The sequence below is a fragment of the Anopheles merus genome, chromosome 2L (genome assembly GCF_017562075.2).
Source record: "Anopheles merus strain MAF chromosome 2L, AmerM5.1, whole genome shotgun sequence".
In the NCBI taxonomy this organism is placed as follows: domain Eukaryota; kingdom Metazoa; phylum Arthropoda; class Insecta; order Diptera; family Culicidae; genus Anopheles; species Anopheles merus.
This window is the reverse complement of record NC_054083.1, coordinates 48,026,572-48,048,961: the sequence shown is the minus strand read 5'-3', so window position 1 is coordinate 48,048,961 and position 22,390 is coordinate 48,026,572. Positions and strand designations below refer to the sequence as shown.

General features: G+C 44.9%; 1 protein-coding gene across 15 annotated transcripts in view; it reads right to left on the bottom strand.

Moving 5' to 3' along the window:
* Positions 1–22,390, bottom strand: part of LOC121593846 — a 169,069-nt gene that overhangs the window by 87,924 nt on the left and 58,755 nt on the right. For all 15 annotated transcript variants that reach the window (XM_041916568.1, XM_041916571.1, XM_041916564.1 and 12 more), the window contains exon 4: positions 14,513–15,604. In XM_041916568.1, the coding sequence (XP_041772502.1) occupies positions 14,513–15,604 (1,092 nt within the window). The remainder of the gene's footprint in view (positions 1–14,512; positions 15,605–22,390) is intronic.

Genomic DNA, 22,390 nt, shown 5'->3' with positions numbered 1-22,390 from the left:
TTCATGACTTTGTTTCTCATTTTGTTCACACTCCGAACCACATGGCACCGCACACAAACACACACACTCACACACCGGTGACTTATGACAGCCAGGTCCTAGCGTATACGCTATTCTTCCACCGTATCGCCTTCTTATCTCCCGCGGTGTTAATGTCAAGCATCAAAAGTAATGAATTCGTATTGCTTCGACGTTAATGGTGGCACATATTTTGTTGTGTCCCGCTTGGACACTAGTCCGTCCCCGTGTGTGGGTTGTGTGTTTGTAGTTTGTATTTTTATGAGTGCAAGATTTGGCGGCTTTTACGACGTTCGGTTCCCAACCGGTGAACAGCGGGACAAACGGCCCAAACGACGCTTGTCTTCACACGACCAGCGTTCTCGGACCGACCGGTGTGCGGCATTACTGTATTTGTCTCACGTGCGTTTTGAAGCTCGAAGCACCAACAACATCAGCAAAAACAAAAACAAAACCAAACAAACAAAATATTACACCTTTGTGCTAAACACTGTCAACGGCAACCGCTACGGGAGGCACTGCCGTGGTTGAGGCACTCTCGAGGCAGCATAATTCTTTCATGATATCAAATTAAACGCCACCACCCCGCGTTTCGCAAAACGACCACTCGGGGACAAATTTTAATGGACGGTAATGTCACTAACAAGGTCATTAAATCTTTTCGCCCGGCCCGCTCGGCTAGTGCGCCCGGAACACTCGGACGAGTGGGCCTGCTGTTGTAGTTTGTTGCTTAGATTATTCATCAAGTTTGATGGTTTTATTTGCAACTCAGTTAATATTTTACGAGGCCACGAGCTGATGAAAAACAAAACTTTGACTCCATTTTGCAGTGGGGTTCGCTTTCTTTTTCCCAACTTTTGTCTTTAACGGTTTCCCGCGAAACAAACCGCAGATTATAAAACGCACCGATCCCTTATCTAATATCAAACAAAGCATTGGCGCCACGCACCATCGTCGTCAGCACTCCCGAAATAAAAACCCATCCATTAGTCCCATTTTAACCCCTTTTTTCCGGGTGCCGGTGCTTGAGGTTTACCCTTCCACCCCCACCCATCCTGTGGGGGGAATGCTTTATTATACCAGTCTGTTACTACGCTCTGCTGCTTTTCTTTTTTTTTGTGCTGTGATTATGAAATATTTACTACCATCAACATAAAAATTAGATGCGCGAAAGATCGACACGGAACTTGCCTTTTTTCGCCTGGTTTTTTTTTTGTAAACCCCTATTCGCCTTTTTTTAGGGGGCCGGAACCCCCCCCCCCCCTTCATTCCCATGAATGGATTGAAGTTATTTGGGTGAAAAATCACGTTAGCCAAAATCGCGAGATTGCGGTCAGCATACACACAAACACACACCGAAACCAAACCCGAAGGGCGTCGAAAGTGGCCTCCGTTGGCTAATTTATATCCCGGTAATGGTTCCGGTTATAATAAACGACCGACAATTAGTGGTAAAAAGTGGAGCGCCACGCGTCGAGTTTGGCTACCACTACCTGGTTTTGGCTGGAAAGGGTTAAAAAGGCAGCGGCAGTGGAAAGCTCGCGGCATTAGATAAAAAAGAGAGGAAAAAAACCCCCCCAAAAAAACTAACTCGACCCCTTCAATTCAATGATTTAGTACGCTAACTGATTCACATTGACTATTTAGCAGCAGTACGTACGAATCACGCCACCTTTTTTTTGTTGCGCTTGCTACCATTTCAGATCTGATTCCATTTCGATATGGGGATGGAAATTAATTTGTTTGCTACCAGTGACACTGCCCACGATAAGGGCAGTTGACGTTCGGTTTTATAGGTGCGCTTTGGGAACGGCGGTTTGGGTACCGGAAATACCCAATCGCGGGGTGATTAATTGGTATAAAATAGTTGTGTAGGCATTAGGTGATTAAATTGTACCCCTTTAGATTGTACGATAGCGTGGTACATTTTAATGACTGTTAGCCAATGGTGGTCTAAACGATTGTTGGACAATCTGGGCAACATTTGGTGTAGATTGCCGTTTTTTATGAACCGTGCTTCGCTGATAAACAGCCAGCTTCTTTGTTTGAAAGTTATGATTGCTGTTTGGTGTTGATTAAACATACTCTATCAAATAGAGGGTTTACTTACCCAACTCAAAATTTGTATAGGAACATATAGGAATCTTTGTTTCATTAACTCACCTGAAACGAAATGGAAGAACAATAATGTGAATAAACTGATTTTACGGAGATGTCAGTTTGAATAATTGTAATATTTCAAATTGGTGCATCCTAACAAACCACTAAGTTATAAAAAAAGATTCATTCAAAACTTCAAAATTTGAAAAACATTCCCTAGACACATTTTTTTGAAACCGCATCCAGAATTTCTTTCCTGTTTAAACATGTTCCTCCAGCATTGCTGCTGGAAAGCGTTAAAGTGCAATCAATTCGATAACTTCCAACCAAGTGTCCCTTATTCAACCCCTTCGTACCTAAACGAAGGAAGGGTTGACTGAACAATACCAACAACAAAACCACTTCCCGTCAACTCACTCACTCAGAGTAAGCGTTGTGTACCGTCGTGTACGCGTCTCGTACCGTATTCATGAGAGCAGATTTATCCGAACCATACGCTTCCGTCGCTCCCTTCCCCAGTCGTCGTTATCACAAATCATATTTTCCTGCCGTTCGGTTCCGACACCGACCAGGCACACATACACACAGACACACACTTTACAAGCGACCGACGACAACAGTGGCACTGACTCAAGGAAAGCAACGTTCCTTTCACAAACCGTCGTCAACATCCTCTAACCAAACTAACAGAAGTATCATCATCGGTGGCATATGGTTTTTTATGTGTGTGTGTGTGTGTGGACTAGCAATCCGACAAGGGCAAAAGAAAGGTCAAAAGTTTGCCCCATCTTCCCCCCCCCCCTTACGCAAAGTAAGAAAGCTAGAGTCGTAAACTTTTGAAACTGATAAAATAAATTTGCTTCCTTCCGGTCCGCGCCGTGTTTGTTGCCCGTGTTCTTCCCACGGAATGGAGCGCGGAAGCAGACGGCTGCTCTCGTTGCTGACGACGTCAACGTGGTTTTATGATGTGATCTGTGCGTGTGAGGTACAGCATACACACAGCCTTAGCCTTCTGTGGATCAATCGGGATGTAATGGGATCAATATGATATTGGCATTGCAATATTGCGCTCGAATCTGTATTTAAAACAGATTGTGAAAACACAGATTCTTTCGAAGAGTTATGTCTTTTGTTTATAAACTTTCTATCTTGTTTTTGTTACCGTTTTTCTATCTCCTGTCACACACATACACATTATTTTAATGATGCTTGAAGGAATTAACCAAACAAAATACAAACAATCACACACGACACCCTACTTTCATGGCTTTTAACACACACTCACAAAACCTTACTCCAAACATCCTATGCAAATGATAAACGTAAACTTAAATTATCAAAACAACCTCTTGAAAGAAAAGGTCAACCAGCATGACGAGGGGAGGCAGGAAACAAGCCACTTTATTGTACGACATTCTTCGCAACGGAAGCGAATCATTCTCATTCCCCGGGACTGACTTGACTGAAAAGTTTTGTGTCAATATTCTTTCCTAACTTCCGGCCGGCTCTAGCGCGCCTAGCCGTGGGTTGGGTGTAAAAATGGGCAAAAAAATGCCTCACACCCAATGGGCAACGACACAGAAGCGTTTTGGATGCGAGGGGGAGTTGGCTTTTCTACCAATACCTCGACTTCCCAACGCCCTCGCGCCCTCTGTGTTAAACCAATCGAATGCTATTATTAACAAACGCGTTAACACGCAAAGTTTATTGCTATTGTCTGATGCTGGTCGCAAAACAGAAAAATGTTTTCAACTTTTTATCAAGTTATTAAAATGGTTTCCTTCCCCTCAAGGAGGTGGCACAGCTTCCACGCCTCTTTTTTGGGATAATAGCGAGAATGGGTATGAAAGAAAGGACTTTATGGCTTTATCGAAAAGAAACGTTTGTTTTGTGTTGAGTGTGGCTGTATCTGTGTGTGTGTGTGCATTCAAGGGTCAAGTGGAATTTTATGCCCATTTTAACGAGCTTGTTGACAATAAAGATAATTTAAAATACAGCCATAGATGATAAATATTGCCCCTCAAACATAATAATGGCAAAACAGATGCTCGTAATGCTAGATCTATGCTGTTGTATTTGACACTTCGTTCAACACTGGGAAGTATTTTTAGTACTTTTTTTCTCTTTAATCCTTAAATACAGTAAGTAGCTACAGAAATATAACTCAAGTGCTTTAAGCTCACGAAAAAAAAAAGAAATCAGTCAATATCACATACACAGACACACGTCGATGGGATCGTAAAACTTCCAACACACAATTTATTTCACCCATTTTCTATTGTTTGCCCGACCGACCACAACAAACAATAGTGCATCGTCCTTTCTCGTTTCGGTTTTATGTCTTTTCTATTGATGTGTCGACTCAGTTAGTTATTGACTGTTCATCCCAATTTGATTCGCTTTTTGTTGAACATGAAAGAAAGCAACCACACAGAAGTAGCGCTAACATTTCGCTAGCCCCCTAACCCAATCCTACGCTGGTACTTGGTGGTTTTGTGCAGAATGGTACTGCTTGGTTTGATGGTATTGAAAATTCCTTCCGAAAAAAACTATGCTCTTTGCTCCAGTAGTTAGTGGGACGTGGAAGAAAGTTTAACTGCTAGGGAAGGAGAACGTATACACAGGGCAATAACTCTTTTTTGAAAGTTAAGTTTAACGAACAAAACGAGTTCGTACCAATCCTGTAGCCAGCTGTAGCCAACGTGCCCTATCAGTATTCGCTTCACTGCAACTCAATCAAACACTGGACAAAATTGGAAAGTGCCACTGTTGCTATCTTGAAGATTGAACGCTAGTCAAGCTCGTTTAAGGATGTTTAACGAATCATTTTTCATCGAAATACAATAAAAATATCGTTGAGATTTGAAGTACAATAAGCTTGCTTGATTAAAGCATCAACCTTCTTGATTTGATTTGTTCTTGATTGATCTTCTTTCGGAACTGGTCGCTAAACTCCTCCTTATTTTCAGTTAATTTATTATAAATTTTAAAGATTTCGAGTAAAGAACTACCAATTGCCAATTGTTCAATTATCCAACGATATCAACAAGATTTTCTAATCACAGCGTTTATGCTCATCATCCCACCAGAGTTATCTCTCAAAATAGCTTGAAAACTCATTCCTGCTTTCAAGAATCATGCGCCCTCCCACGTTCTAAAATCAACAGGCAAACGTTTAACCTGCCAAATTTAATCAACGAGATTTACACCTCTCAAACTGATTGCCACGATGCCAACGGCAGCCTACAGTTCCTCAATCCAAAGCGGTGTTACACTCAAGCGGTAACACTAACAAACGCGGCTTAACCTTCCCGATCGATACTCCTTATCCCATCAGATAATCTTACCGGAACGGCTCCACGCGCCCAACCCCGGCTATCCTTGCTTCAATTTGCAGCAAGATTAACGAAACACGGGCGAAAAATAGCGGAAGCAAAGTTCTAACCAAACAGACATAAAACAGCTTCCCAGTGTCCGCTCGATTTGACGAGAGCAAGCATCCTGAGGCTACTATTACTCTACCATCCCCCGGGGCACCAGCACCATCACACTTGCTGGTTTTCGGCCGCCTGAATGGAAAACTCATCACTCATTGCGAAGCATTCCCTGTGCCAGTGTACAAACGCACACAGCCCGGTCTGGTATCTTTGGCCATAAATCAAAATAAAGCCTCAAAAGCCTCTCCAACCCTGCATCCAGCCCCGAAAATCTATTTCCCATTGCTCGCGGACCATCTCGGGGGAGATTTTTGTTTTCTGCAACGGGTGGCTCCCGTGGCAAAGGAGTCATTTCCCGCCCGCGTAAAAACTGCCGACGGCACGCGGCATTCTTGCGAGCCAAATTGAATGACCATCACCCACGACACCATGGCATGGGGCGAGCGTTTTCCCAGCCTAACGTTTCTCTTCATTTCTTTTGCGATATGACGGGTATAGGCCAAGATTCGCCGCTCCTTTTCGATCCGTCCCATCCTGTCTTGATGTGCCCTTCTCCCATTTATTCCATTCAATTTCGTTAAGCACCGTCATCATGTCGCGGCAGCTTTGTTGAACCACCTCCCCGGGGCGGCGAACGTTTCACGCAAACAGGACGAGCTGTAACGGTTCCGTTCGTTCCGTCGCCATAAAAGATAAATCGCCCCAAGGAACTGGTGTCCGGTGAAATTCCGGTGCGGTAACTGGGCGCCGTGGCAAGGTGCACGTATAATGTAAAACTGGTAAAAATGTCTCATTGCTTCCGCACGGTGGAGACGCGCGCTTACGCGCGGGCGAAGTAAAGCCATGTCTTCTTTTCTTCCGTTCACAAGTTGATAATTTAATTAACAACGATTTACCGAACAGCCGGGGAAAACGGGAAATCGCCAGCCCATCGTCCACCAAGTGTGGAGAGGTTTATCCAGGGGGTCGAGGGAATTCGGTTCAAAAAGGGCACACAAAACCGTGGGAGGGTTTTTTGGGAAAACTAATAACAGTTTTTTTTCTCGTCCGTGTTCTCTTTCTGTACTCCCCCGTGAAAGTTCTTTCGGGCCGAGCACAAATGATCTTCACGGAACGAGCGAACGGCCTACGCTACGCTTAAGTAATTAGTGTCCTCGAAATGCGACTTGAATTTTAATTTGTTTCCACACGCCGATACTGCCCTGCTTGGCCTTCCTCGCGCCAATCGCTTCATGCGACCATTTGTCAGGCAGAAATGAAATGGTTTTTCGCTCATCTTTGTATTTTAGGGTTGTTGTTCTTTTTTTCTTCAGCTAACTTGAACGGAAAACGATATTTAGTTTAAGTGGAGCTGTTGAAAGCACTTGGGATTAAAAAAGAGCTTAGTAGTTTATTTTTTTGTATTTTTTTTTAATTTTCAAACATCGAAATGATTCAAAGAAGTCTAATAAACTAAAGAATCTTAAGAAGAGCTTTTTTTCATTATTTTTTCTATTTATCTGTTACATTTTCAAATGCATTTTCTATTGTAACCAATTCTTCTCTGTGTATATATTGAGTGACTAATTTAAGAATTATTTAAAGCTACTCAAATATCATTCAAAGGCAAATCTCACGAAGCCTGTACAATATTTTCGTAGAATAATAAACTGAGACTACTTCAAAAGTCCAAACGACCTGTCAAGAGTACTTTCGCGATGTTCCAAGTGTTCCAGACATCCCTGGAAGCTGAGCAATTAATGAGAATACGATCTCAACTCGTCGGCTCAGCACTCTTTTTGCTTATAATCGCAAACAAGGAAGACAGGCTTTTCCTTCCATAACCAGGAGCTCTTCACATTCAAGGCCAAATATTACCTAAACTGTTTGCGATGAAACCTTTCTCATTAATGTTTATAGCTCCTCGTGCCACAAAAAAGCATCAATCGTTTCAGCAGCTGCATATGGCCACAATTAAAATCTTCAACCACGTCATAACTGCTTCGAGAGCATGTGACAATGTTTTCTAAAGAAATTGGATCCTTGTTTTCACATTCTGTAGCACTCGTAAAAGCCTCTTCATTATCCCAAAAACACATTCAACCCCGTTACGAACAAACCCCCTCTGAAAATCGTCAAACGATGATGCTTGCTCGTTAAGTGCACCTTGAATCATCATAAAGCTGCCGTCATTATGTCGCCTCGTCCAACGTTCGCGCATAATGAGCGTAGCCCGTGGGGAAGGTGGTTACCTACTTTAAACCCGACATTTTCACCTGCACCACCTGATAATTGATAAATGATTCTTTCCACCTTCAAGTGGATCCGGTTTTTTTTGCAAATCTTGCCGAAGACCCGACACACCGGGAGCATCAAAATGCTCCCCCCGTTGCGCGCTGTACGACCTCCCACCGCTTGAGCAAAAGTCAAAGCGCGCGCGGCCCCCTCCCCATCGTAAACGCCTTCGCGAACGGAAGGATGCTGGTACAAAAATTAATCCACTCCATTCCCTTGGCAAGCAGCGGCAAGAGGCGACCGAACAAAAGTGTAAAGCTAATTAGTCTTTAATGGGTGAAGTAATGTCATAAGCTTCGCCAGGGTTTTGTTCGCGCTTTTGTCGCGTGATGAGATGAGGTTTTGCCCGCACACCCGCACACGCCGCGTCGTAAACCATGGCTGGCCGGAGCGGGTATACCGGATCTTTTGAACCGTTTGCATTGCTTTTCCGCCCATTTGCTCTGCGCTCTTTCGTTCTGTCGCCGTTGACAAACGGAGCAGCGTTTCATATTTCTTCTTGCAAGTGGTTCAGTCTCCACTGCTTGCCAAAGGGGCCAAAAGTGGCCAGTGGCGACTGAATGTTTCGGTGCGAAGAAAATGACAAAATCCCCGATAATGAAGGTGCTCTCTCGGTGCGATGAAGTGAAACTGATGACGATTTGCCCCTTCAGACTTGACCTGGGGAGATGATTGCATCATCATCATCATCAGCAGCAAACAACTGGCTCTGTTACCGTGCTACTCAATGAACTGGCTTGATCTTATCCTGTTTTTGCTTCGGCTATAGTAAACTCTACCTCGTTCCACTGCGCTGCGAAAGCATATCCACATTCAATGAAACTGACACTCGAAACGGGAGCTTTTCAGAATGTTTCGTTTTTCCTTTCTAACTCGACTCGGGAAATGAGGAAAAAACACCTGCACGATACAAGGATAGAGCGAGAAAGAGCAGTAGCAGCATCCGACATTGGCTAGAAACTGTCTGAACCCAAACCTGCCCCTCCACTCGCATGCAGCTAACCGGCGGATGAAAAGGTTTAAATTGCTCCATTGTCAGAGAATGTCTTCATGTAACTCATTTCCCGGTCCCCGGTTTTTGCCCTACGATGGAAACGTTCCGAGTGAATCATAATGCGAAAAACGAGACAGCAACTGCTGTGCCCGTACCGGGCGGCCGGGAAGGTCATTTACTTGCCCTTTGGTCCCGGCTGTGTTGATGAGTGATGACAGGGCCTGACAGATAAGTGACGAAAGGTCCTTGTCGGAGAATGTTGCCGAGAATCAACATTTACTACGCTCGGGGTTTCGCTTCATCCTGCGCATCCAAAAGCAGCATTCCATTGCCATTCTGACCTTACAGACCCTTTCTCCTCTAGAATCCGTAGCAACCGACCCGACCCGAACGGTGGACACACGGATGATGATGATGATGATGATGATCGCAAATTAACTGCAGGTCAACTGTTGGACGAGTGTGTGTGTGTGGCACGGGTCGAATGGACCGGTTACAGCTCCGACCGGGTCAGTGATAACCTTTTCCCCATCCGAAGGTCCCAAAGCAGTGCAAGCATCCTTCTTTCAGGGCGGAGATACTTCACAGATTTGTTGGAAGAGATTTACAAGCGCTACAACGTCAACTCAATCGTGCTGGGATTTGTCCGGGAGTGGTAGAAATTATGTAGACAAGAAATTAAGTCTTGAAGGAGCACCATTTCGCAATTTTGATAGTGAATGAAGAACTTTCGGGCCCACTTTTTTGCGCTTTCTGATGAAGAACGGTTTCGGGAAATGGTTTTTGCAGTTTTTCTGATGACGAAACAATTGCAGTGAAAGTTAAGCTATACTGTTTTGTGTTTAATTTAATCATTAATTAAAAATTCAGTTCGCCATTTATGGTTGTGCCTTTTTCGCATTCAATAAGGAAGATATCTCTGTATCAGTCCTCAGGAATTAGTCTACATGAGACTTTTTCTTATACTTTTCTGTGTAACGTTTTTAATTTCAGAACTGCTTTATAACATTGTTTAATTTGATTTCTTTAGTTTCATTTTGACTAATGAGTGTTTTCTACTATCTTTTCATAAAATATAAATAAAAAGCTATGTTTCTTCTTTTCTCTCTAATCTCTTTCAGATTTCCTGAAGGAAATACCGGAACTAAATAATCGAAACCGATAACCAATTTGCATACAGACCACACCACGCTTAGCTCAAACCAACAAAAAGATCCCAACAAAAGACAGGTAAAACGCATATCATAAATAAAATCTATCCTCTAACACTCACACACACTCATACACCCAAACACATCTGCAGCACTCGCGTCGCACTAGATTCGTGGGAAGGAAGTGAGCTAAATTCGATTAATTATTGATTGGCAACCGGAAGTGCCGGGCCCGGGGTCGCAAATTGAATCCCCCGGCCATGCCCTGCGGGACCAAACACCGAAACCACGGCTCGAGAGTTCAAGCATGCATGACACACGGCACGGCCGCAAACTCAAAGAACTATCTAAAACCCCGCGTGTCCCGTTCTCGGGCAACCGTTCGGCACGACACACCAACCCAACCGCGATCGCATGTACTAATTATTTCTTATTTAGACAAGTTAATTCATTAGCACGCCAAATTGGTATCGAAAGGACTGCCCCGGAAGCCACAGGGCACCGGGACGACACGAGAGCTATCGACACCGTCTGCCCTTGAACGGTTGTGCTGCCTTGGGAGAAACACACAGACACACATTGGGAGAAAAAAGAGGGCGACGAGAAAAACGTGTAGACAGCAAAGTCCGCTTGGGACTAACGGACAGGGTGAAAAGAAAAAAAACCAATTGACTTGGGTACTTCAAAGCCTTCCCGAGGACGACCAGGTCCAGGGAATCGTCCAGCACACCGGAACGAAGCGATGGTGGTGATTGGTTTCAGCGTGCCAGCGCGCTGATGGTGTCGATAATGACACCAACGATGATGAAGATTATTGCACTGATGGTGGTGTTGATGGTGTCCATTGGTTTGGCTTTCTTTTTGCCACCCCGAGCCATGCCCCCGCGAGGACAGAGCGGAATAGAACGGACAGTCGGGAAATCGACTCTTTCGGCAAGGTTTGGTCTCGTTGGGCCGGTACGGTTCTTTGACAGCGTATTAGTAATTCAATTTCCCGTCCTTCCCGTGCTTATGGTTTACGCTCAAAAATTGATAAAGTAGGGCTTACGTGGGGCCATACGTGAGAAGGCTGCCCAAAACGGAGAGCGACTCACGGCCGGTTTTGCACCAGATGTGGTTGACAGAAACAAGAAAGCGAACCGGAAACGTAATCCTCCCAGCGATATTCAAAACAACGAGTTGAAGAAAAGGAAAGGGTACTAGAATAACAATGTTTTGAAGCAGTTTCTTTACATTTTGAATAGTACAACCCTGTTTCTTTATACAAGTAAGTGTAATAGTAAAATAATATTACATCGATAAAATATACAAATTTGTTTTTGTAAGGAAAGGAAACACTTTGAAATAATAAACAAAATTTGTCAACAAAAATCTAGCTAACCATTTAAACTTACAACATTCCAATACTTCTCCAAACGAAGCTGCCGAACATCGCCCTCCCTATTAGTCATTCACCACAGGCAATCAATACCAATACTAGCCGATGAGGGAGATGATACTTTCTGCAAGCGCATCAGAACTGAACCCCTGCCCAAAACTGCTGACTGTTCAGAATGTACAGGATTTTTATCGGTTGATTTCTGGCAACCAAACCCACCCAAACCTCGGGCAACGAACGTGGCCGTCAGGCCACATGCTCGATTATACAATATTTTGATTCCCACTTCTTCCCCGGTCGGTTGAATGTGGTGAAGGCACCACTTTCCGCCGTGGGCTTGTAGCGGGACATCGCCATTTGCCAAGTGGTTGCAATTGAACTTTGCACTTGCACTTCCAGTGCTGAGCCTGACAAATTGTCCAGCTGCCTTACACCACCTTTCCCGCACTTTCCCGCGACACTTCCATGGTCAATGGCAAGCCAAAGGAAAGCTATCGTCGGCGCACAAGATGTTTCTGGTGATGATTTTATTTAATAATATTTGTCCTTTTCACCCCCAGCCCGGGGTCTTGGTGGATGGCATCGATCGATCGTTTGAGTTTATGTTTTGGTTTTGAAGGGGGAGGGGGGAGGGGAGTTGGGAAAAGATGCTGTGGTCCTCAATGCTCTGAAGTGATTGGTGTTTGCATGTATGAGGAAACTAGATGTAACGGTAGATATAACGGCACAGTATGGCACAGAAAACAGTCGAAAATGAACAACATACAATTAAAACAAAGTGAAAATAATACTTTGAACAGCATCAATTGAAACTCAGGACAATTAAAATAACTCTTATTATTATTATAATTTCGTCCCAGTAATTTCAGTTTCCTTCAGTTATTTAAGCAAGGAAAGCATTTTTCTTAAGATTCTTTACTTACAATGCCCAAAATTGAATCGAAAAATGTACATTCAAAAACCTGCATTACTCAATCCAATCGACAGGTTTCTCATTTTTCTTGTTTTTTGCTCCACAATGCAGTAAAAACAAACAAATTCCAATCAATCCACCGTTAACGACTTGTTCAAGGTTTGCGAAATCATTTGTCGCCACATTATTTATCTACCTTCCTTCCAGGAACTGATATGTGTTTTATTTGCATGCCAAAACAAAACAAACCCAACGAAAAAAGGGCACCAACTTCCTTGCGCCGGTCCCATAATTCTTGTGACAGAATGTTTGCCCCTTTCTAGCCCTAGCATGGGAACCTTTTTTTGTTTTCATTTTGCTGGCACATCGGCAAAGAACAAGCGAACGGCGAGCTGTCCCACAGCTCCCCTGTCAAAAACGGGAGTTGATAAATATCGTGTCGAAAAGCGTGTTCCTCGTTGATCAATCGTTCCCGAAGCGTTTCCACCCGCTGCCCAAACAAACGCTCGCCACAGAGCAAACGCGCCGTACCGCGCCGATCAATGTCTCGTTACACTCATTACCAGGCGGCTCGAGGACGGGTCTCCTTTATGTTTTCCCCCGTACTTCTGTCCCCTGTGTTTGTCGTCTACCAAAAGCAAACAAAACGCAAACGCTGAATTAAACGAACAGTACAATGTCTACTGATCGGTAAAGGAATACCATTCGCACAACCTTTGCTTTGAGGACGACTGGTTACGTTCAATTTATTCAACCTCCTACAGGGTCGGATGCTTGTTTTGGTCGTTCCAATCCATTGGTGTCGACTCCCGAACCTCGCTATCCAAAATCACTTTCTTAACCGTTTCGAAAAGATAGAAAGAAAATAGAAACCTCTCGCAGAGCTTTACCGGGGAGAAGGGGAAGCAATTGTGATCGATTTTTCTGTTCTTGTTTTTTGCATTTCTTCTGTATGGAGTGACTCTGCGCTAACTTCACCATTGCTCGCACAAAGAAGGACTGCACACACACACTTTAGGTGGTGAAAAATGGAGCGTTAAAGGATTTATTTTTGTTCGTTCGGTGTTTCTTTTTTGGCTTGCTTTTCTTCACCGACTGTTTGATGTAGAATTGCTTTTTTCTAGCTCCACTCTTCTGGGCCCTGCTTGCCTGTACCGAACCCTAAGCAGTGCAGTGTGTGTGTGTGTTGAATTAATTTGGTTGTTTTTGTCACTCGCCCAGTCGCACGGAAAGAAAACGAAATCAATTTTTCCTTTTTGTCCCGAGCTGCACCCACTCACACCAATTATCCTCGCGTTTGGGGTTCAGTGCGATTGGACGGAGAGAAAAAATCAGATCGCAGACCTCCGCTTAAGCTCAGTCAGATAAATCCAGTGGGAAAAAAACACGCCCAACACGACACGCGAGTGCAATTTGGTGATTTATGCTTTCCTGCCTGTACTGTTTTTTGTTTGCCCCCTGCGCGTGCCACTGGATTTCGGTTCATAATTTATGAGGTGTTTGACTTGCAGTTGTTCACCCTTCAGCGCAGAAAGTTCACAGCTCGCACAGGAAGCATTGATTGCGTTCGGAGATCGTAATGATGATCGACCGGTGCCGTGCCGTGGCACTCTGTGAAGGAGACACACGGGGGTTTTGTTTGCCTTTCCGTCTGTGGATCAATACTTTTGGGGTGAATTATTAATGTCCTGCCAGCCGGTGAGTCGGTGTGGAAGGCAAATATTAAAAACCCCCGGTGCACCGTTTTAAGAAAACAAACAATTGCTGGTGTGGTGAAAGTGGTAGAGCAAACATAATTTTGTACCAAGAAACAAAGTGAAAACTTCAATTGGAAATATTTTCACACCTGTTAGTAAGTGTTGTTTTATTGCTGCCACTGTCGGGTAAGAAACAGAGACTAATGCATACAATTTGTAAAGTAAATCACTACCAACAGACACGAAGTCTCACTCTCTTTTACAATTCAACAAGACTCAAGGTCTTCAGTCCGGTGAGGTTCACTAGGCAACACTAAGCTAGTAATCAAAATTCAGTCGAAATGACTTTCTGGAATCACTCTTCTTAGAGTTGAAAGTCCAAAGAATGTCATACGGGTACTATCACATAATCTTCTGCATTTATTGGAGGTTAAAGAGGCCCTAAGAGGTCCAAAATCTCTATAATCATTCCAAAATTATAACCCGCATCTTCAGTGAATAAGCTGCAAAAATGTTTAAAAAATTTCCTTTCATTTCCAATCCCACTCACCTGCACCCAGCGGCATATTGTTCGTCTTGTGGACCACTTTCGCCACCACGGTCGGTTCCTTCTTTTCATCCGCCTCTTCCTGCACGCGCCGTGCGATGGCACCGCCGCCAACGCTGCCCGATCCAACCGGTGCCGCTGTCACTGTAACCACCGTCGTCGTAGGTGTCGAGACCGGCTTCACCTTCGCCAGCGTAGCACCGCCGGCCGTCGATACCGAGATGCCACCGGAAGCGGCCGCCGAAGCGGCCACCACCGTACTGCCAGCCGTTGCGACCGTACCCGCCGTCGTAGCATTGCGTATCACCAGGATGGACTGCGACTTATCAAGCCGCTTCAACGTGCGCAACAGTATCGGTCCCTCGGTACCGTTCTTGCTCAGCCGCTGCTGCAGAAAGATTGGCCCGGTAGTGCTGCCCGCCGCAGACGACGAACCCACCTCGAGTGTCGTGCCCTTCTTCAGCGCATCGGACTGCAGCAGAATCGTGCCACCAGCTCCACCGACACCGCTAATGCCCTCGAGCGTGCCACTCTTGATCGCCGGTTGAAAGAGGATCGTACTCGCCCCGCCACCACCGGTGCCGGTGGTCGCCTCGGCCAGCGTCTTCGTTGCATGGGCCTTGGTGATGGTCGTACCGCCGGACGTCGTTGTGAGGCGCTGGTGCTGGAGAAAGATCGGCTTATCCTCGTCGCTCAGCAGGCTGAGCAGCTCGTGCGTGTTCTGGAGAATGATTTGACCGTTCTCGGAGCGTGAACCTCGCACGAGGATGATGTTGCTGTGCTGCTGCTGCTGCTGTTGGGGCTGCGAGGTAGCCACGGTAACGGTGGCTGGACTCTGGCTAGTCGTGACGATCTGCGAGTGAGCGATCTGCAGCGCGTGCGTTTGCAGTGCGCGGGACGCTTCGGCCGAGATGGTGACGCCGGACTTTTCCAGCCCGCTCAGCAGCGTCGCCCCGCTGGCAGTTACCATTGTGGGCGCGTTCGACGAAACAACCGTAGCCGCCCCGGAGGCCGTCGCCACCGATTTGCTGCCCTGCTGCTCATTGCCACCGTTCGCTCCGGATCCCGATGCATTGCCCTCCTCGGCCGTTGGACCTGCGATGGAAAATAATAAGCGAAAGAGTTAGACATCTTAGTGACTTTTATATGCAAGATGGTTATGTTATGATTTTATTTTAAATTCTCATCGTTGAATGTAGTATAAACTGCATTTACAATACGTCAGGACACAATCAAAGTCGGGACCTCCCAAGGACAACTACTCTTCCAAGCTCCTGTACAACAAATCACGCTCTAAACAACAACATTTAAACTACCAACACTTCTACAACCCTTTTGTGCCTAATCTAAAACTACCGGAAACGAGTTCATTCCATTATCGATAAGTTTGCTCCATCCATTCAGCAGCACTTTCCACCTGAACACGATGCGAATAACACAAAACAAAACAAAAAAGCTACACCCAGAAAGGAAGGAAACCCCTGTCACTGGCCGGATTTCTGCCCGGTTAAACGGTACAAAATATAGCCACACCGGCGGTAATTAATTTCCCCCACGTCCGAAATGGAACATTTAACTAATTTCGATCATTTACAAATGGCTCGCAGGGCTATAAAATTTCCCCAAACTAACTGCCCACTTTCCGGGAACTGGGGAGACAAGCAGCTCCGTCTAATGTGCTACATCCCGTTTCCAACGAGCGAGCAAGTGCTAAGGATCAATTTAATGACCGAACTATCGGAAATATCCACTCGCCATACCATTACTCGCTCTCTCTCGCTTGCCTTCTGTCACTCGCGCTCGCTCGCTACCTCAGAGCCATTCCGACAGCCAGCATCCTAAACACGACACACGGCTATGCCACACGAGAACGTTACGGGTGCACCCAAAACGCCGGAGTTGTAAAATCAGTTAGCATCGATAAACTTCCGGTCTGTGGCAGTTTCGCCGCTGATGGACGAGTGAACCAAACGATGTTTGGTTTCTTCTACCCTCCACAGTGTAAGTGTGTATGTGTGTTTAACTACCGAAAGTTCTCTACCACTTCAGGCTAGAGTCACACACGCTACACAACCAGCCCAATTCCAGCGGAGGGGAAGGGATGGCAGCGTAAAGGTGTAGCAAATGTTTTCCCAAACAAACTATCACCTCGCCGCCGTACACCGGAACCTTACCGCAGCGGAATACAATCCCTCCACGCTGCAAAACCACGCCGCAGCCCGTCAAACCGCTGTGAAAGTAAATTACGATACAAACAACCAATAAATATCCGTACCGGAGTGGGTGGATGTTTTTGAACCAGGGGGTGGAGCTGATTTTTCATCGGGAAGCTAACGTAAATTGAACGAGCCGATGGGAGCAATAAGTTGAAATTTGAATTGCTTTAAAGAATTTTAAGTGGATTTTCATGATGCAACGGAACATTACTGAATTAACACAAACATTATTTTAAAGGTTAGTTTTTTTTGTGTTATTGAATGATTTTTTGTCATATTTATTTGATCGTTCTATATATTTTATGCTTTGGAGGATTAATTTATATCTTTAAAAGTAGTTAAAACTTAAGAGTTTAAAGAAAATGAAAAGTGTTCCCAAACATATGTTCCTCGAACAAACCTATCGGATAAGAACAACTTGTGCAACAAATTAGGTCTTCAAGTTTCAGCTCAACCCACAAAAGAAGAAGATTTATGAAACAAAGATTGATCAATCTTTGCGGAAACCAATTTTGTCTCCTTGTGGACAGTAATGTATTCATGGCGTAATTTCTCCCATTTCTCTCTTCAAACTATTGCCCGCCAGCGCATTAACCCTCACCATGCAGCGGGAAGAAAAGACCATTAGTTCTCTTTTGCTACCCTCGGAGCACGGTGCACAGCTCAGCCGTGCAAATTTACGCCACCGATACCGATCGCATCTTAACGATTGAACCAATCGACATGCAACCGCAGCCGAATCGCCCTGTATCGCCATAGTCAGTAGTCTTGCAAAGGGGCTCCAACGATAACTCTGTCAACTCAACTTCTCCAAACAGGGACAGAGACGGTCAAACGGGAACGCAAGGCCAGGATTCGATAGGATTCATCCCCGTCGTTGAGCGGAACACAGCGAAGAAGGTCCCCTGGAGTAGTCACTTATTAAAAATAAGACATTCCCTTGCAGATCACGTACACCTTCGGCCCCCGGAATAGGCTGTGTCATTCGTTACCGAAAGGGGAGTATGTCATCCCCCCCGCGTGTGCGCGTTTCATCCATGCACGCTAAACGTGCATAGTTTTCCTTAGTGGAAAACTCAAACGAATCGTACGTTGGCCGGTTTTTGGGGAGCCAAAAACAGCACCGGCATTCGAGTCTGAGAGGACGAGCCCTTAGGCTTGCCTAGCATATCGTCTCAAGGGTTATAATTAAAACTTTCTGTCCAATGTCTCCCTGTCTTTTTCTCTTTCTCTCTCTCTCTCTTCCGCCTTATCCGTAGAATCGTTCGACTAAGCTACTTCGTATGTCCCGCATTTCTATTCCACACAGTACCCACTTGCCGGGGGTCCGCGAGTCGCATACATTCGCAACGCAAATGAGCTACACAGCGGCTTTGGCCACCACATAAGCTCTCATTCCCTCTTCGGTGAAGCAGTCGCTTTTTTGTCCACAGAATACCCGACTCCACTTTTCTCCCTTTTGCTCTACTTATCTCGCCCTGCCGCTGGCATTATCCGCTACGGAGCTCAGTTTCGGTTAAGCAAAGCCGTAGGCAATCATCACGAATATGATAATTGAATCTAGGAGGTTGAAACACTCACCCGGCACGATACACCCTTCCCTACACTCACTTGCAATCGAACAACTCCCAGTTCCAATTTGCTGGATTCAGCGGGGGATGCTAGGATTGGCTTAGGATTAAATAAAAATCGGGAAAAACTGTCGACAAAACCAGCCAACCAACACTACCGCGTGGTGGCTTTGTAGCACAGAAAAATTCACTTCTATCTGGGTGGAATTTACCCCGTATTCAACTAGCCCTCGAACGACCGGAAGGGCCTCGAGTTTCGTTCAAATGGTAGCGTCACACAGAAAATCCAAGCCGAAAATTGTTCATCCCGCCGCCGTGCGGGAACGTGGGGCACGTGTGTGTACGTGCTCTAGCATAGTGAATATTATGCAAAACTAAAACAAAAGCAAACAGACACCAATCGAAACAGGATCCACTGCGCCGTGGCATCAATATGAAAAGCGAGAGAAAAAAAGGCATTTCAACTAGAGAAAACTGCCAGATTGTTTCACATTCCAATTGTGACGAAAAGTTTCGCGTAATTATTTCGACTTTTGAGAAAATACGGCCTGCCGCAGAAAGACCACACTTAAATTGATCTTTCACTTTTTTGTCCGCTTTCGGATGCTTTTTTTGTGATCTCTTGTGATAATTTCCCGGAAATTCCCGTTCCATCTCGATTCGTTTTGCAAGCCGGCAAGGCAAACACAACGCCGAGTCCTTCCCTGACTAGCATCAGCGTGACAGCGAGGCAGTAGATCTGTGCTTGAACTCACTCTTTCACTATCTCTCTCTCTCTCTCTCTCTCTCTCTCTCTCTCTCTCTCTCTCTCTCTCTCTCTCTCTCTCTCTCTTCATCTCTACCTCTACAATCATCGTAAACTTTGTCTAAAATCAACTGAGATGAATGGTTAATGACGACAGATGTCGTTGAGCTGTTTCGCGGAACCGGTTGAACCATTCTAAGGAAGCGCAGCGTGAAACAAAACGATCCCGGCTATGAAACGTTGTGAAATAAAAAGAAACAAGGAACAACAGGAAACATGAACACGAAAAAAACGAGAGAGCACAGGGGGTGAGTGCCTTTCGCGAAGTTCACAAACTAGCGAAACGGAGCTGTAAAGTTATGGGTGGAAAATTAAATTCCACCGCTGTGTACCGTTTCGCTGAATTATAGTTGTGTTGTTTCTAACTCCGTTTGTTGTTGTGTAGTTTGTTTTGGTTTTGTTTTTGTTGTCGTTTGTTGTAAATTAAATTGAAAACTAGGAAATGTGTTATTGTTGTGGGTCGTTCGTTCAAAAACTCATACATAACACTCTTAGAAGCTTCCGATGGGATTCCGATGGTTCAATATTTGGATCGAGAGTTCACACAAGGCCAGAAGTGGATCTTTTCTCATTCAGACTATCGGGTTAAACTCTAATGTGCTTAAAGCTTTTCGATGCTTTATTCACTCCAATTACCAACCAGCCTGTGAGTTGGCAGGCACAAATTGTTTCCTTTCCCTTTCAGCTTCAAGCAACAAGCGTACCTTTTACATCTACCAAAAGCACAAAATCGCCTAACCCACACCAAAAGCCACAGAGAAACCAGGAAATGAAAATTCCCGCAAAAAGATAAAGTACTAAACAACTGGAAACGTATAAAAGCCAGAGGAAAAAAACACAAAGCTGTCATAAAAATATTTAATAAAACACATCGCGCACAACTTTACAAAAAATACGGCGTTATATCTTTCCCATTGCCTCTTTTATTGAAAGGTAAGGTATTTCGCTTCCGCCTTTACGCTTTATTGCTTACGCCGAAAAACGAAACGAGCCTTATCCTTTGCGGCCATTCGGCGTGCGGTGTGGTTGGGTTTTTTGTTGTACTGGAAAGGACCGGAGCAGTAACATATTACCCTTTAACATCGTGACCGGAACTGACACTTTCAGAGGCAATATTAGAATCTTTCAGTGTGTCTTGTGGTGCAACGAAAGCACTGTGCGCGTAAATGGCTGTTGAATTTAAAGTTTAAAGCATACAACGACACAGCAGCGGTTTGATAGATAAAAAAAAAACATCTCATGAAGTGTTTTAAGGATATATTATATAAACTGCGACGATATATTAAATTTAACAAAAATGATTTAAAATCTTAATTTAAATTGTATGCCATTCCATGTTGCAAAGGACCGTACTCAAAACATAGCCCTCCGAAATTAAGTACCACACCAACTTTATTCAATAATTAATTAAACGATCCAATTACATTTCAACTATCCTCCAACTAGTGCTCCCCACCCCACATCAAACTACCATTTAAATCCTCCAAATACAGAACATGCTGAGCAATAAATGTATTAATATAAAATTAAGCGCATAAATTATGTCCACATTGATTTATACAGTACTGCTTAGACAAACAACCCCGTTCGGCAGTAAAGAAAATGGGACAATACAAAACAGTGGCAACAAAAAATTTAAAAAAAAAATACCCAAAAAGACACTCACACATACATTCTGTAGCAATGTGGTCCTTTTAGACACACTGCTACCGGCCTGTCGCGAGCGCTATACTAATTATGACTTTGTGTGGTTTGCATTTCTCAACCCACCGCACCCTTTACTCATCGGCTCATCCAGGGTGTGTGTGACCGGTGGCGGTTAGTTGCCACCTTATCCCTGCTGGATAGCTGAGCTAGTCCTGCAATCAAACAACGAACGAACTGTTTGCTTGTACTGTTTCACCCCGCTCCAGGCACGAAGCAAGCAACTTCGAGCGCCGAAAAACACACCAAAACTATGGATTTTCCACAAACATGAACAATAAACGAAGAGCAGTTTCCCGTTCCAAGTCCGGCACGGAATGAGAAACAGAAGCGCGGCACTCTTATTGTTCACCACCGACGATGGTTTGCATCAAACGGGCAACGGGCACACTCCGTCGTTTGCATAGAAACGTCCATAAATGGTGGCAGTACAACAGAAAAATGGCACAGCAAACACTCCCGAAACAAGGACACCGACACTTACACCATACCGTGCCGTGTACCGGTGATGCAACCGAGGATGTGTCCCTCTTCATGTAGTATCTGTTACAGGAATATCGAAAAGCCAACCACTTCAAACCCGAAGGAGAAAAGGAAAGAAGGGAAAAACACAAACCGGCACTCGGCTCACCGCACTAGTCGCTAGTGCTTTGGTTTCTGCCTGCCTGCCTGCCGGCCTGCCATTGTGGACACTCCGGCAGACACAATAGCGCTGCATTCGGGATGTCCGGTTTTCACCACAGGGCCGGAAAGCCGGCCGAAAACGGACACTCGTCCTTGGTCCCGGGGTTTTGCTCAACGTTAAAACGTCGTCGACTGCACGCCGTGGCTTTTTGGGGTGGTGATAAATGGAACGGTGGTTTGTTATTTTATTAATTTGCTGAAAGCCGTACCAAGACCACAAATGGCCCCGGGCTGGCAATAGTTGCCCTTTTATGTTGCCTTTTCCAGTGTCCTTTCCCGTTTTGTGACGCTGAAAGATGTTTGTTTTTCCGGGGTGTAGGTTTTTATAGTTTTTAATTTAAGGATGAGTTTTTGTGTGGTATATTCCAAACGTTTTCTCCACATTTGTCGCTCTGTAAATGTGTGCAAATTCTCCAGAAACGATACATTACTTCACGATTTTTATATCCATCGCTCATCATAATTGCCCCATTGAAGAGCCCCACACATTAACTCATCCCATCAATTTCAAAACACTACACACACAAGAAAAAAACAACCCTTCCAAAACAGATATCGGACCGGTACGATCATAAACTGTAATCTCTTTCCATAATTGAGTCACATTAAAAAACTCTTACGGTCACAAGCGGCCGTACGTTCGTTCCCCGTTTGGCCGTTCGATAAGCGCCCAGGACAGATCTGACCAGTGCGATAGGGCGAGCGGGAAATTTATGGCTGACCATTGGCTAATAAATAGAATGCACCATAAATAACCTGCGGAATGACCTGACGGGCCCAGGCGGCGAGACCGGCGAGCCCGGGGTACTGGAAGCTGTGTTGGAAAATTGAGATGGTGACATTTACGAGATGGCTTATAGAAATTTTATTCCTATTGCTAATGGAAAGGATGCGAAACTCT